Source organism: Haematobia irritans, chromosome 4 (genome assembly GCF_050003625.1).
Source record: "Haematobia irritans isolate KBUSLIRL chromosome 4, ASM5000362v1, whole genome shotgun sequence".
In the NCBI taxonomy this organism is placed as follows: domain Eukaryota; kingdom Metazoa; phylum Arthropoda; class Insecta; order Diptera; family Muscidae; genus Haematobia; species Haematobia irritans.
This window is the reverse complement of record NC_134400.1, coordinates 208,181,879-208,197,232: the sequence shown is the minus strand read 5'-3', so window position 1 is coordinate 208,197,232 and position 15,354 is coordinate 208,181,879. Positions and strand designations below refer to the sequence as shown.

Below are 15,354 nucleotides of genomic sequence, written 5' to 3'. Positions count from 1 at the left end.
CCATTTGCAGATAGTCAATCAATAAAATACCTTTGAAGTCCCCAAAAACTGTTGTCATAACCTTTTTTGGACGTCCACTACGTGGTTCATCTTCAATGCTTGAATTTCTTGTCCCGATAAATCTTTTTTATGTAACTATTTAATGACAGCACACATTTCTAATTTTTCTATTGTAAAAAATTTGGGATGAGTCTTTTTTGAACACCTGTTTCTATATGAAGGAGTTGCCAGATCGAAACAAAATTTAACATGTATTTATAACAGAGATGGAAGTTTCCAAAACACTTAACATTTTTCTGTTTATACCGCTCTTTTTGTGCTAGGCTAAGAAGTTTCCGAATTGCCCTCGTATGTGTTCTACTGTGGTTACATGTGGCCATGTTTGTCTTCAAACATACACTCCCACCTACACCATAATACAAGAGGGTGTATTTCCGACTCGACCACTAATGCCACTGTAAATTCATGTACAGTGTAAATCTCTGATGTTATCAGTGGTCGATTGCCATTTACTGTCCTACGTGCAGTGAATTTTTAAATTATGTTGAACTCCTATATCTGAATCTCCCGCGCACTTCTTTACCCCAAACAATCAAAGCTGTCTAAAACAGAGTGTTTGCTTGCATGTGTGTGTGTGTATACTTGGAGTGTTGGAGAGAATATGTTGACGGTTTACAACGTGCCTGTGGCTTGTTTCACACCCAGACGCCAATATCAACCAACAACCTGTGTCAACTTTTCCATAGCCACTTTAGAGGAATTCATTGTGATTATAATTTGATTATGGTGTGTAAAGGACATCAATGGCCGAACAAAGTTATGTAGCCTATTCGCATGGTCCCTGAATGCGTCTTATGGGATTTCTGTTAAGCACGATTACCTGTAAAATCGCCTGGCTTGAATTGGAATGAAAAAATTAGTAATTATTTGATTGTGGCTCTTTTTTTTGGTTTTGCTGTGATTAAGATAATTGCCGAGTACACACATGGGATAAGAGGGTGTGGTTTTGAATTCCCACCACTTCGTGGAAATTTAGAAAAAGGAATATGGCATATGCTTCAGATTTGGATATTTATTTGTATACCAAGCGTTATACTATAGGGCAGTGAAGATAAATGACATAATTTGAAGGGTACTAAACAAGCTTCGAAAAAGTACATTTCTAAATCGAAAGGTACATTATCCCATATGCCAAAGCAACAAACGCTCTAATGCAAGCATGCAAATATTTCTTGTTATAAAAATCATTACAGAAAGAAACAAAATATTTTTGTGTACAGTTACTGATTACTGTAAGTCACAAATTATTCTAGTGAAAGGAAGGATGAATACTCAACGTTAGACTGGCTTGACTCCACATGCCTAAATCGGAGCCGATCCGGCTAATGTATATTGCAATTTATAGTATCAGAAATAAAATTATTCGTGATGGAAGTTAAGCGTGATAGCGTTTTATTTAGCGGAAAAACCACAAGCGCCTATTGTTATATCCCTTCAGCATTTAAATGTGAATAGATCTTTTGTTTCTTGATTTATTTGGTTTCTTATTCGATCTTTTTCTGTTTTAATAAAAATGCTTTATTTTGTCAAGCTTGAGATCTGTTTTGTTTTTATTCTTTTCAATTCATCCGTCCTAATATTTCGCAATTTTCTTTGAATTGCTTCATCAGAGGTGTATGATCTATAAACATTTGTTATAATATTAATTAATCAATTAAGTTTAAATTCATTAATTATCTATAAACATTTGTTATAATATTAATTAATTAAGTTTAAATTAAACAATTAATACAAATTTCACATACATAGTACATCACAAAACATCTTATTCTAAACATCGTCTACCAGGCTATCATAACTGTCAAGTCGTAGCTATTATCTCTAACTTACATATGCGTCAATCACTACACAAAATTCTTATTAGAGCATCACTGCTCTCGTCAGCTTTCGCTATTGCACTGTTGGCTGATGTTGTTGTTCGAATTGTTCTTTGCCTGTCGATGATCATTTTTGCATACCATATGTCTGTATATGTGGGCGATGTTGTCTGTATCTGTTTTGTAATTCATTCTTCTTTTTGTTGGTACATTATTGATGTGCAGCATTTCTAATGTGTATCTTTTGTTGGTATTATTTTCTTGCTGTAATATGCGGACATCATTGAAGTTTGGTTGATGTTTGGTTGTTGCACAGTGGGCTGCCAACGCGGTTTTTTGTAGTTTAGAATTGCTGCGAGTTTTTATATCAGATTTATGACCTGATATTCTTGTTTTTAATTTGTTTTTTGTGGTTCCAATATACACCATTTTACATTTTTCTACTGAATTTCCTTCGCATGGAATTTCATAAATCACATTCGGTGTTTCCGTTTTTGGAATTTTGTCCTTGATGTTGGTAAATAATTTTTTAACTGTATTATTGGATTTGTGTGCTAAGTCATATTTGTTCTTGTCAAAAATGTTGGATTTCGTTATTCTTTCCGATATTCCTGGTATATATATTAAAGATTTGAAAATTTTCTCTGTCGGTTTTTCAATGTCTCTTTTTTCCGTGCGTGGTTTAAAGGATGTTATTAAATTCTTGATTATGTTCTTAGGGAAATTATTCTCTTCTAGTATCCTTTGTAGTATTTTCTTGTTGTCTTGATGGAATCGTTTGTCACTGATGGAAAGAACTCTGTCAATTAGATTTTGGGCTGTATTAATTATTATTCTCTTAGGATTAACAAGGATCCGACACAATCCCTACAAAAAAAGAACAATGAACTTGTAGAAGAATTATTTAGGAATAAGGTTTTATCAGAATTTGAAATGAGAAGACTGAAGACAGAAATCGCAACGGCACCAAGACTTTATGGTTTACCGAAAATACATAAGGAGGACTTCCCATTAAGGCCCATATGTTCTTCGATCAACGCACCAGCAGCGAATATGAATAAATATTTAGTAAATATATTAAAGAACCTGACTAAAGAATAATGTAAAGGACTCAAGACAATTTAAAGATAAGATAAAAAACTTGACCATAGAAAAGGACGAAAAGCTGATCTCTTTTGACGTAATATCACTTTTTCCCAGTATGCCAGTAGATCTCGCTATAAAAACCATAGTCGATAGATGGGACGAAATAAGTTTACATACGAACATGTCAAAGAATTTATTTGTCAAAGTACTTAAATTTTGTATAATGGATAATAGATATTTTCAATATGACGGCAAAATATACAAACAGAAAAGAGGGTTACCTATGGGATCTCCAGCTTCCCCCATCGTGGCGGACATAATGATGGAAAAACTACTGGACGAAAGTTTGAGGAAACTTACACAAAAACCAAAAATAATAACTAAATATGTGGACGACTTATTTGCTATCATTAAGGAAACGGAAATTGAAAGAACCCTGACAACACTCAACAACTACCACAGCAACATCCGATTTACTATGGAACTGGAAGAAGACGGAAAATTACCATATTTGGACATATTGATACTTAGAAATAAGAAAAATATAACTGTGAACTGGTATCAGAAAAACACGGCGTCAGGGAGAATTATGAATTTCCATCAAGACAACAAGAAAATACTACAAAGGATACTAGAAGAGAATAATTTCCCTAAGAACATAATCAAGAATTTAATAACATCCTTTAAACCACGCACGGAAAAAAGAGACATTGAAAAACCGACAGAGAAAATTTTCAAATCTTTAATATATATACCAGGAATATCGGAAAGAATAACGAAATCCAACATTTTTGACAAGAACAAATATGACTTAGCACACAAATCCAATAATACAGTTAAAAAATTATTTACCAACATCAAGGACAAAATTCCAAAAACGGAAACACCGAATGTGATTTATGAAATTCCATGCGAAGGAAATTCAGTAGAAAAATGTAAAATGGTGTATATTGGAACCACAAAAAACAAATTAAAAACAAGAATATCAGGTCATAAATCTGATATAAAAACTCGCAGCAATTCTAAACTACAAAAAACCGCGTTGGCAGCCCACTGTGCAACAACCAAACATCAACCAAACTTCAATGATGTCCGCATATTACAGCAAGAAAATAATACCAACAAAAGATACACATTAGAAATGCTGCACATCAATAATGTACCAACAAAAAGAAGAATGAATTACAAAACAGATACAGACAACATCGCCCACATATACAGACATATGGTATGCAAAAATGATCATCGACAGGCAAAGAACAATTCGAACAACAACATCAGCCAACAGTGCAATAGCGAAAGCTGACGAGAGCAGTGATGCTCTAATAAGAATTTTGTGTAGTGATTGACGCATATGTAAGTTAGAGATAATAGCTACGACTTGACAGTTATGATAGCCTGGTAGACGATGTTTAGAATAAGATGTTTTGTGATGTACTATGTATGTGAAATTTGTATTAATTGTTTAATTTAAACTTAATTAATTAATATTATAACAAATGTTTATAGATAATTAATGAATTTAAACTTAATTGATTAATTAATATTATAACAAATGTTTATAGATCATACACCTCTGATGAAGCAATTCAAAGAAAATTGCGAAATATTAGGACGGATGAATTGAAAAGAATAAAAACAAAACAGATCTCAAGCTTGACAAAATAAAGCATTTTTATTAGATCTTTTGTTTCTCGCACCATTACTCGTTGCTGTGGTACTTGCAGTGCTGACTCGCCTCCAAAAAAGTGGACGAAAAGCAAACGGTAACTACACCAGATTTGATCGTAATCCATGCCACAGTAGCAGAAAACTTGTTCATGAGTTGAACATATTGCAAGAACGAATACAACACATATTGATAAATGAGCTTGGATTGAAGCCATTGAAGTTTCAAAAAGTGCAAGAGCTAACCTACCCTACGGGAAATGGAACAACCACAGGACCGGTATAGGACTAGTCCCTGGTGTGTATGGACCAGTCCCAGTTCTGGTCAAAATTTATGGAAGGGATCGGTCACTTTAACATGGGTTTGTCATTGACGGGGTGAATTTATACTTTAAGACACGTCTTGGACTCATTCCAAAGGACACGTCCTGGAACATTTTAGCAGGAACACTCCATAGACAGGTCCTTAGGACCCACACTCGGACAAACTCTTAGATAACTGTTTCAGTTTGGGCATCCGAATCGCATTGGAACATTTGAAATATGTCGAACAATAGGTTATTCTGATAATTTTATTTCACCAAATGTGTAGATCCAAAAAGATTTTAATATCAAGCGAGTCCGGAAATCAATAAATTACGACTATTACCAACTGGAGCATCGGTACCAGTTCTGTGATGGGTCCGTCAGTGGCAATTTGCACCAATTTCCCGTAGGGTATGAACAAATATATTACACTGAAAATAGCCAAAGTGTGGCACCTTCGACTTAAGCGACGCCTATAGTAACGGGTGGTGGTCGCTCATATTCATGGAAATAAATGCCGCATATTATCGGGAAAATGTCCTAAAGACAGTATTGAAACGGACGAGACAACACGTACACTCTTGCCCAGCCAAACCAACCCGACTTACCACCAGATCACTCTGGACACACCTTGATCTGCCAACAAGCTGATGTACCAAGCGTATAACATGAAATGGATGAGATCACAATAAACTGTTACAACAACAACAACAAGACAGTATTGAAGCCCTGAGCAGACAAACATTTCGGCCTCAGCATCATCGCACTCAGCACACGCCAGCCAAAAATATCTTAAAAGTTTCTCGCTTCATCTCTACCCCACAATCGCCAACCAAATCTCCGGATCTCAATCCATTTGCCACTGAGGCGTTTTGGAGAGTAAGGCGGACACTAAAATATCTCAAGATGCGACCATCGCCTTAACTCAATCCATCTGGAATCTAACAAGCTTACATTTACTTCCAACACCACCAGGTTATTCGTATCTTCTAGTTTCATTATGGCCTCTAACAAAGCGCATACAAATCCTAACTTGTTCAGAGTAACATATAATTTTCCGCTTTTAATCTAGTATGATTAATGATCAAAACTTATCTTCCACTATTTTTATGTTAGCCTAATATCAACACAGGCTGGTTTTTCGTCCAAATCAATTACTTTACATTAATTACAATTTTAAATATGAGCTAATCTTCATGTCCAATTAATCTTGATGTCCAATTAGCTCGCATTTAAAATTGTAATTAATGTAAAGTAATTGATTTGGACGAAAAACCAGCCTGTGTTGATATCAGGCTAACATAAAAATAGTAATCTACGATAAGCCCGTCGTAAAAGGTAAACAAAACACTACTAATGTTGTCTTTAGAATTGTTGTTGTGTCCTTGAAACCAGTTTCAAATAGTTATCACAGTAGTTGTTGTTGACTAGAAACAAGACACTGTGTGATCGTTCACCAATCAGGTGAATTCAGCAATGCCTCTAAAAATAGATTTCAATCTGTTGTTGCAGTAATGTAATAACAAATTGAAATCAGAAAAAATAAGATTAAGGGATTGTTGCTATATGAGAAGATGATGCACATTGGTGGTGAAAAAATGATTCAACTTGGGAGAAATGATTCTCGTGTGTAATTTCCTTAAGAAATTAGCATATAAGACCAAAATTGAATCATCTCACCCAGCCAGATCTTACTAGAGACCATAAGCGTAGAAAGGCCTCTGGGGAGGGGGCTTAGAACCCCCCACAAAAATTTTAGCCTCCCCCCAGAATTTGAAAACCTATTTACGATTTTACATTTTTATAAAAATTAAACAAGTATATACTCGTACAACGCACAAAGTTCCACTAAAGACTTTCATGCACAATCGAATTACTTGGGTTGTGGTAGATGTCTGATATTTATGAAATAAAGCTGTGGTTGAACTTATGATTTAGTTGAATAAAAAATAGTAATTGATATTAAAACTATTCTTTCATAAATTAATATCTTAATAATGCTGCAAAAAAGCGTCGCCAAAAAAGAAGTGAAAATGTTCTTTTTGGGTCGGGAAGTGGTACAAAATTGGCGGAGAAGCGATGAAAGTAATATGAACTTGTCATAGAACGAATGTCCACTGTTTCAACAGCCGTTGCAATGAATTTGCATCACTTCTTAAGGTGTGATCCGAATTCAGTGTTTTGAATGTGAATTAAAATTTTGTGATATTTTCCCAAATAAATAATTTTTATACTTTTTTATGATTTTTAATGCATTCTAACGCTTGTTTGAAACGTTCTTACAAATATTATCGATTTTTCTATAATGGATTTGGCATTTTTGTGGCAAAATTTGAATAATTTGTACCATTTTATTTATTTTTACTCTTTTCGTAAACTATTTGAAAAAAGAAAACAAACAATTACGCATTAAAATATAAAAAATGAAGTAAAAAAACTTCCTGTGTAGTTAAAATAGTTAACTTCTTGTGAAGACATTTTTGGAAGTGCTGTTAAAGTTGTGCCTTTAGAACAACTCCCAATTTTTTGCTGGGAAAAAGTGTGGAACTACCCTACGGGAAATGGATCAACCACAGAACTGGTACAGGACTAGTCCCTGGTGTGTAGGGACCAGTCCCAGTTCTGATCAAAACGTATGGAAGGGACCGCCCACTTAAACATGGGTTTGTCACGGAGTAAACTTACATTTTAGGACGCGTCTTGGTCTCATCCCAAAGGACACGTACTGGGAAAATTTAGCAGGAGCCATAAACAGGTCCTCAGGAACAAATTCTTAGAAATATCTTTCAATTTGGGCTCCTAATCGAACCCGAAATGAAAAAAAAAACAAAAGGTTATTCTTATAATTTTATTTCACTAAATGTGAAAATTGCAACTAACTGGAGCACATGTACCAGTTCTGTGATAGGTCCGTCAGTGGCAATTTGCATTAAATTGATTGTCGAGTTATTTTGATGTCTATCTTTTTATTCAATTTTATGAAATAAAACATTAGTTGAACCTATAAGTTCAGTCTATAAAGTTTTAGCTAGGTGGGCTATAGCCATGGGTATCTGGCATTTTCCTTTCAATAACATAATAATACCAATTCCTTACCTTCCACTATTACTCTTATGATATGGTCACACTAGCTAATAACATAACAGTTTACAAAAAAAAAAAAACAAGTATATACGGCCGTAAGTTCGGCCAGGCCGAAGCTTATATACCCTCCACCATGGATTCGATTGTGGATGACAGTCTTCAGTAGAAGAATTACTTGGGTTGCGGTATGGCCGATGGCAAGGTGTTTTAAAACTTCCCAACACCCTAATATAAACTACATAGTTCATACGTGGTATATATTAAACTAAAAAGGCCGATTAAATACGTATATAATTAAGTTTCTATAGAAGTAAAATGTTGACAAAATAAAATTTTGACAACATTTTCTATAGAAGTAAAGTTTGGAAAAAAGTTTCTATAGAAATAAAATTTGGACAAAATTTTCTATAGAAATTAAATTTTTCATTCGTTTTGTTTTGTTATTGTTGGTTTTTGTTCTTTAATTATTGTTGTTTTTTTCAGCTTAAAACCATACATTGACTAAACTACAAGTGTAGCTAAACCAACAATTTTTTTGACAAAATTTTCTATAGAAATAAAATTTGGAAAAAATTTTCTATAGAAATAAAATTTTGACAAAATTTTCTATAGAAATAACATTTTGACAATGTTTTCTATAAAAATAAAATTTTGGTAGATTTTTTTTTGGCTCGAGTGGCAACCATGATTATGAACCGATATGGACCAATTTTTGTGATTGGAGATCGGCTATATATAACTATAGACCGATACGGACCAATTTTGGCATGGTTATGGGTGGCCTTATACTAACACCACGTTGCAAATTTCAACCGGATCGGATGAATTTTGCTCCTCCAAGAGGCTCCAGAGATCAAATCTGGGGAACGGTTTATATGGGCGCTATATATAATTATGGACCGATATGGACCAATTCTTGCGTGTTTGTTAGAGACCACATTCTAACACCATGTTCCAAATTTCAACCGGATCGGATGAATTTTGCTCCTCCAAGAGGCTCCTGAGGTCAAATCTGGGGATCGGCTTATATAGGGGCTATATATATAATTATGGACCGATATGGACCAATTTTAGCATGGTTGTTAGAGACAATATACTAACACCACGTACCAAATTTCAATCGGATCGGATGACTTTTGCTCCTCTAAGAGGCTCCGGAGGTCAAATCTGGGGATCGGTTTATATGGGGGATATATATAATTATGGGCCGATGTTGACCAATTTGTGCATAGTCATTAGAGAACATATACCAACACCATGTACCAAATTGCAGCCGGATCGGATGAAATTTGCTTCTCTTAGAGGCTCTGCAAGCCAAGTAGGGGGATCGGTTTATATGGGGGCTATATGTAATTATTGACCGATGTAGACCAATTTTTTCATGGTTGTAAGAGACTATATACTAACACCATGTACCAAACTTCAGCCGGATCGGATGAAATTTGCTTCTCTTAGAGCAATCGCAACCAAATTTGGGGGTCCGTTTATATGGGGGCTATACGTAAAGGTGAATCGATATCGCCCATTTGCAATACCATCGTAAAGGTGAATCGATATCGCCCATTTGCAATACCATCGGACCTACATCAATAACAACTACTTGTGCCAAGTTTCAAGTCGATAGCTGGTTTCATTCGGAAGTTAGCGTGATTTCAACAGACGGACGAACGGACGGGCGGACATGTTCAGATCGACTCAGAATTTCACCACGACCCAGAATAAAGGGTGATTCTTTTGAGGTTAGGATTTTCATGCATTAGTATTTGACAGATCACGTGGGATTTCAGACATGGTGTCAAAGAGAAAGATGCTCAGTATGCTTTGACATTTCATCATGAATAGACTTACTAACGAGCAACGCTTGCAAATCATTGAATTTTATTACCAAAATCAGTGGCAGAAAATCCGCTTTTTTATCGACAAATTTTGTTCAGCGATGAGGCTCATTTCTGGTTGAATGGCTACGTAAATAAGCAAAATTGCCGCATTTGGAGTGAAGAGCAACCAGAAGCCGTTCAAGAACTGCCCATGCATCCCGAAAAATGCACTGTTTGGTGTGGTTTGTACGCTGGTGGAATCATTGTACCGTATTTTTTCAAAGATGCTGTTGGACGCAACGTTACGGTGAATGGCGATCGCTATCGTTCGATGCTAACAAACTTTTTGTTGCCAAAAATGGAAGAACTGAACTTGGTTGACATGTGGTTTCAACAAGATGGCGCTACATGCCACACAGCTCGCGATTCTATGGCCATTTTGAGGGAAAACTTCGGAGAACAATTCATCTCAAGAAATGGACCGGTAAGTTGGCCACCAAGATCATGCGATTTGACGCCTTTAGACTATTTTTTGTGGGGCTACGTCAAGTCTAAAGTCTACAGAAATAAGCCAGCAACTATTCCAGCTTTGGAAGACAACATTTCCGAAGAAATTCGGGCTATTCCGGCCGAAATGCTCGAAAAAGTTGCCCAAAATTGGACTTTCCGAATAGACCACCTAAGACGCAGCCGCGGTCAACATTTAAATGAAATTATCTTCAAAAAGTAAATGTCATGGACCAATCTAACGTTTCAAATAAAGAACCGATGAGATTTTGCAAATTTTATGCGTTTTTTTTTTAAAAAAGTTATCAAGCTCTTAACAAATCACCCTTTATATATACTTTATGTGGTCTTAGAGCATTATTTCGATGTGTTACAAACGGAATGACAAAGTTAATATACCCCTATCCTATGTTGGAGGGTATAAAAACTGTGTTCAACGACGAAACACATTTTTGGCTCAAAATGAAAGATCTTGACTTGGATGACATGTAGTTTCAACAAGACCGTGCCACATCCCACACAGCAAGCGTAACAGTGAAGTTATTGAGTTCGATGAATAATTGGTCAATTGACCGCCTAGATCACGCGATTTAATGCCTTCGACTATTTTTGTATGGCTATGTTAAAGCTCATGTCTATACAGACAAGCACGCTCAAATTGAAGCATTGAAAGACAACATTGAAACATTTATTCGTGACACACGGATATTACATTTTGCTGCTTTGTAGAAATCTCAAAATATGGAGTATAATTTAGTTCAATTTTCACTCGAAGTAGTTCATTCTTGCTATAAAATAGTTTAGTTTTGTTTGCGGTGCATGTTTCTTGCTTTTCAACTTCTTTCTTTCAATACCAACAATTTTAATTTTCTTTAAGTGATAGTCACGTCTTTTGCTTTATGACATAATAAACATTTTATTACCACTATCATAAACATCTCTCAAATGTATATGAAGTCCATACTTTTTATTATTTAGTGCCCTAATTGTCATTTGCTTAAAATGTAGAACATCAAAGATGATCATAAAATAGAAAGAACTCAAAGTTAAATCCATAACGAAAACACTATATCGAAAAAAGGGTTCTTCACATTTATGAACATTAAATTATAATGAAGGTGAAAGGTGTTATCATCAGCTTCCAATCACCTATCATCCTAGATGTTGCATTGGCCTTTTTTATGAGAAACAAATATGGGAAGGGTTACAATCAAAAAGATGAAAATCTAAACGGAAAACGGAAATATCAAAATGTTGACAAAGTAATATCCGTAGCAGTGTACAATTGGAAAAAAATTCCAATATTTCCTGACCTTTAAGTGAGGAAGATGCGTAGCTTATGACCTTACCCGACAACAACTTTGTATAGTCCATTGGCATGGAATCTTTTATGGTTATTTTTAATTACTTGGGAAACCAATCGACAAAGAAATAAAAGACACAAGAAGATGCCGATAATTGCCCATTCTAATAGAGATTTATGGTTATTACACTGTATCAATGCTCACAAAAAGATTCATCTCTCTAGCTTTCTTTTTTACTTTCCATTTCGTTTTTCATTTCCTTTGGTGAGGGGTCGAAGGAGGTCGAAGATTTCACTTTGAGAAAATGTGACATCAACAACACGTTATTATCGTTATTCATGCATCACTGAAATTTAATATTGATTATGTCGTTAGAGTTTTTTTATCTTAATCTCAAGCACAGAGAAATCGCAATGCTGAATAATTAGAAAAGTTTTTGTTTCATTTTCTTATAATTTAAATATTAATAACCAAAGCTAATAATGGTATTAGTGGAAAAGATACTGTTTAATTCTGACAAATACGAGCAGAGTTAAGCTCGGCCCGGCAGAAGCTTAAATACCCACCACCATGGAAATGCAGAGAAATTCTATTAACTTTGAGTTTTTTTATTATTGCAAAATTCCTCGATTTTTGTTTATAAATATATTTACTCATATATTTGTGCAAAATACTGTATTTTATATTTATTAATACCCAGCGAAAAAATTTGGAAGTTCTTCTGAAGGCACGACTTTAAAAGCACTTCCAAAAATGTCCTCCCAAAGATGTTCTTCATTTTAACTACACCGGAAGTTCTTTTAATTCAATTTTTTGTAACTCGATTTTTTCATATTTTAATGCGTAATTTTAACTTTTTTTAATAGGTTAAAAACAGAGTAAGAATTAATGAAATGTTAGCAATTATTCAAATTTTGTCGACAAAAATGGTGAATCCATTCTAGAAAAATTGCAGATTTTTGAAAATATTTGAAGAGAAAAGTTTCACGCAAGCATTAAAATGCATTAAAAATCATAAAAAATTATAAAAATAATTTATTTGGCAAAATTACATACAAAACACTGAATTCTAATCACACCTTAAGAAGTGATGCGAATTCCGTGCAACGGCTGTTGAAATTGTGGACATCCGTCCTATGACAAGCCCATGTTAAATTCATCACTTCTGCGCCATTTTTGCACCACTTCCGGATCCAAAAAGCACTTTTTTGGCGACGCTTTTTTGCTGGGTATTAATATTGAAAATTATTTTAACATAGTATTATAATCCCATTCAAAAGGCCGTCATGGTAACTATGATTTGTTGCGTATGTATTACATTTCATATTATGCTTGTTGGTACCAATATATTGTTACCAACCAATAATATTGGTTCACTGTTTTGTTGCACTACCACTTAGGAGTGGTTTAATTCGCATCGTTAGCAGTTGTCTTTCAGCCATTCTACCAAGAATATAGAGGTCGTGTGTTCCTATTATAATATCTTTTAAATCATCTATGGCTTGAGAACACCGAAAATTTGGTTCAGAGTACGAAGGAATGCTATAAGCTATGATAATGTATGAATCTTTAAATTTATATTAGACAAAAAAGTATGTAAGTCTACAAATAATTACGAATCGATATGGACTTTTGCACGGTACGTAGGGAGCCAGAAATGAAATATGGGGGTCGCTTATATGGGGGCTATATACAATTATGAACTTGATATGGACCAATTTTTGTGTGATTGGGGATCGATTTATCTGAGGGCTATATAGACCGATATGGACCTAATTAGGCATGGTTGTTAACGGCCATATACTAGCACAATGTACCAAATTTCAACTAACTCGGAGGAGATTTACTCCTCCAAGAGGCTCCAAAACCAATCTCGGGATCGGTTTATATGGGGGCTATATATGATTATGGACTGATATGGACCACTTTTGACATGGTTGTTAAATATCAAATAAAGCCACCTCGTACCAAATTTCAACGAGATCGGATGAATTTTGCTTCTCCACAAGGCACCGGAGGTCAAATCTGGGGATCGGTTTATATGGGGGCTATATATAATTATGGACTGATATGAACCAATTCGTGCATGGTTGTTGGATACCATATACTAACATCACGTACCAAATTTCAACCGAATCCGATGAATTTTGCTCTTCCAAAGGGCTCCGGAGGTCAAATCTGGGGATCGGATTATATGGGGGCTATACATAATTATGGACCGATTTCGACCAATTTTTGCATGGGTGTTTGATGCCATATAAAGGGTGATTCTTTTGAGGTTAGGATTTTCATGCATTAGTATTTGACAGATCACGTGGGATTTCAGACATGGTGTCAAAGAGAAAGATGCTCAGTATGCTTTGACATTTCATCATGAATAGACTTACTAACGAGCCACAACATCGAATTTTCAGTGAATGGGCCCTAGAAAAGTTGGCAGAAAATCCGCTTTTTTATCGACAAATTTTGTTCAGCGATGAGGCTCATTTCTGGTTGAATGGCTACGTAAATAAGCAAAATTGCCGCATTTGGAGTGAAGAGCAACCAGAAGCCGTTCAAGAACTGCCCATGCATCCCGAAAAATGCACTGTTTGGTGTGGTTTGTACGCTGGTGGAATCATTGGACCGTATTTTTTCAAAGATGCTGTTGGACGCAACGTTACGGTGAATGGCGATCGCTATCGTTCGATGCTAACAAACTTTTTGTTGCCAAAAATGGAAGAACTGAACTTGGTTGACATGTGGTTTCAACAAGATGGCGCTACATGCCACACAGCTCGCGATTCTATGGCCATTTTGAGGGAAAACTTCGGAGAACAATTCATCTCAAGAAATGGACCGGTAAGTTGGCCACCAAGATCATGCGATTTGACGCCTTTAGACTATTTTTTGTGGGGCTACGTCAAGTCTAAAGTCTACAGAAATAAGCCAGCAACTATTCCAGCTTTGGAAGACAACATTTCCGAAGAAATTCGGGCTATTCCGGCCGAAATGCTCGAAAAAGTTGCCCAAAATTGGACTTTCCGAATGGACCACCTAAGACGCAGCCGCGGTCAACATTTAAATGAAATTATCTTCAAAAAGTAAATGTCATGGACCAATCTAACGTTTCAAATAAAGAACCGATGAGATTTTGCAAATTTTATGCGTTTTTTTTTAAAAAAGTTATCAAGCTCTTAACAAATCACCCTTTATTAACACCACGTACCAAATATCAACTGAATCAGATGAATTTTGGTCTTCCAAGAAGCTCCGGAGGTTAAATCTGGCGATCGGTTTATATGGGGCTATATATAATTATGCAGCGATGTGGACCAATTTTTGCATGGTTATTAGAGACCATGTACCAAATTTCAGCCGGATAGGATGAAAATTGCTTCTCTTAGAGACTCCGCAAACCAAATATGGGGATCGGTTTATATGGGGGCTATATATAATTATGGACCGATATGGACCAATTTTGGCATGGTTGGTAAAGACCATATACTAACACAATGTACCAAATTTCTGACGGATCGGATGAAATTTGCTTCTCTTAGAGGTTCCGAAAGCCAAATCGGGGGATCGGTTTATATGGGGGCTATGTATAGTTATGGACCGATGTGGACCAATTTTTGGATGGTTGTTAGAGACCTATACTAACAACATGTACCAAATTTCAGCCGGATCGGATGAAATTTGCTTCTCTTAGAGGGTCTGCAAGCC

At 35.5% G+C, this 15,354-nt stretch overlaps 1 protein-coding gene across 1 annotated transcript; it reads left to right on the top strand.

The window, feature by feature from the left end:
- Positions 1-3,078: 3,078 nt before the first annotated feature.
- LOC142235965 (uncharacterized) lies at positions 3,079-4,269 on the top strand. The gene has a single exon (XM_075307215.1). It carries the CDS (start codon positions 3,079-3,081, stop codon positions 4,267-4,269), a length of 1,191 nt encoding a protein of 396 aa, XP_075163330.1.
- Positions 4,270-15,354: the final 11,085 nt, after the last annotated feature.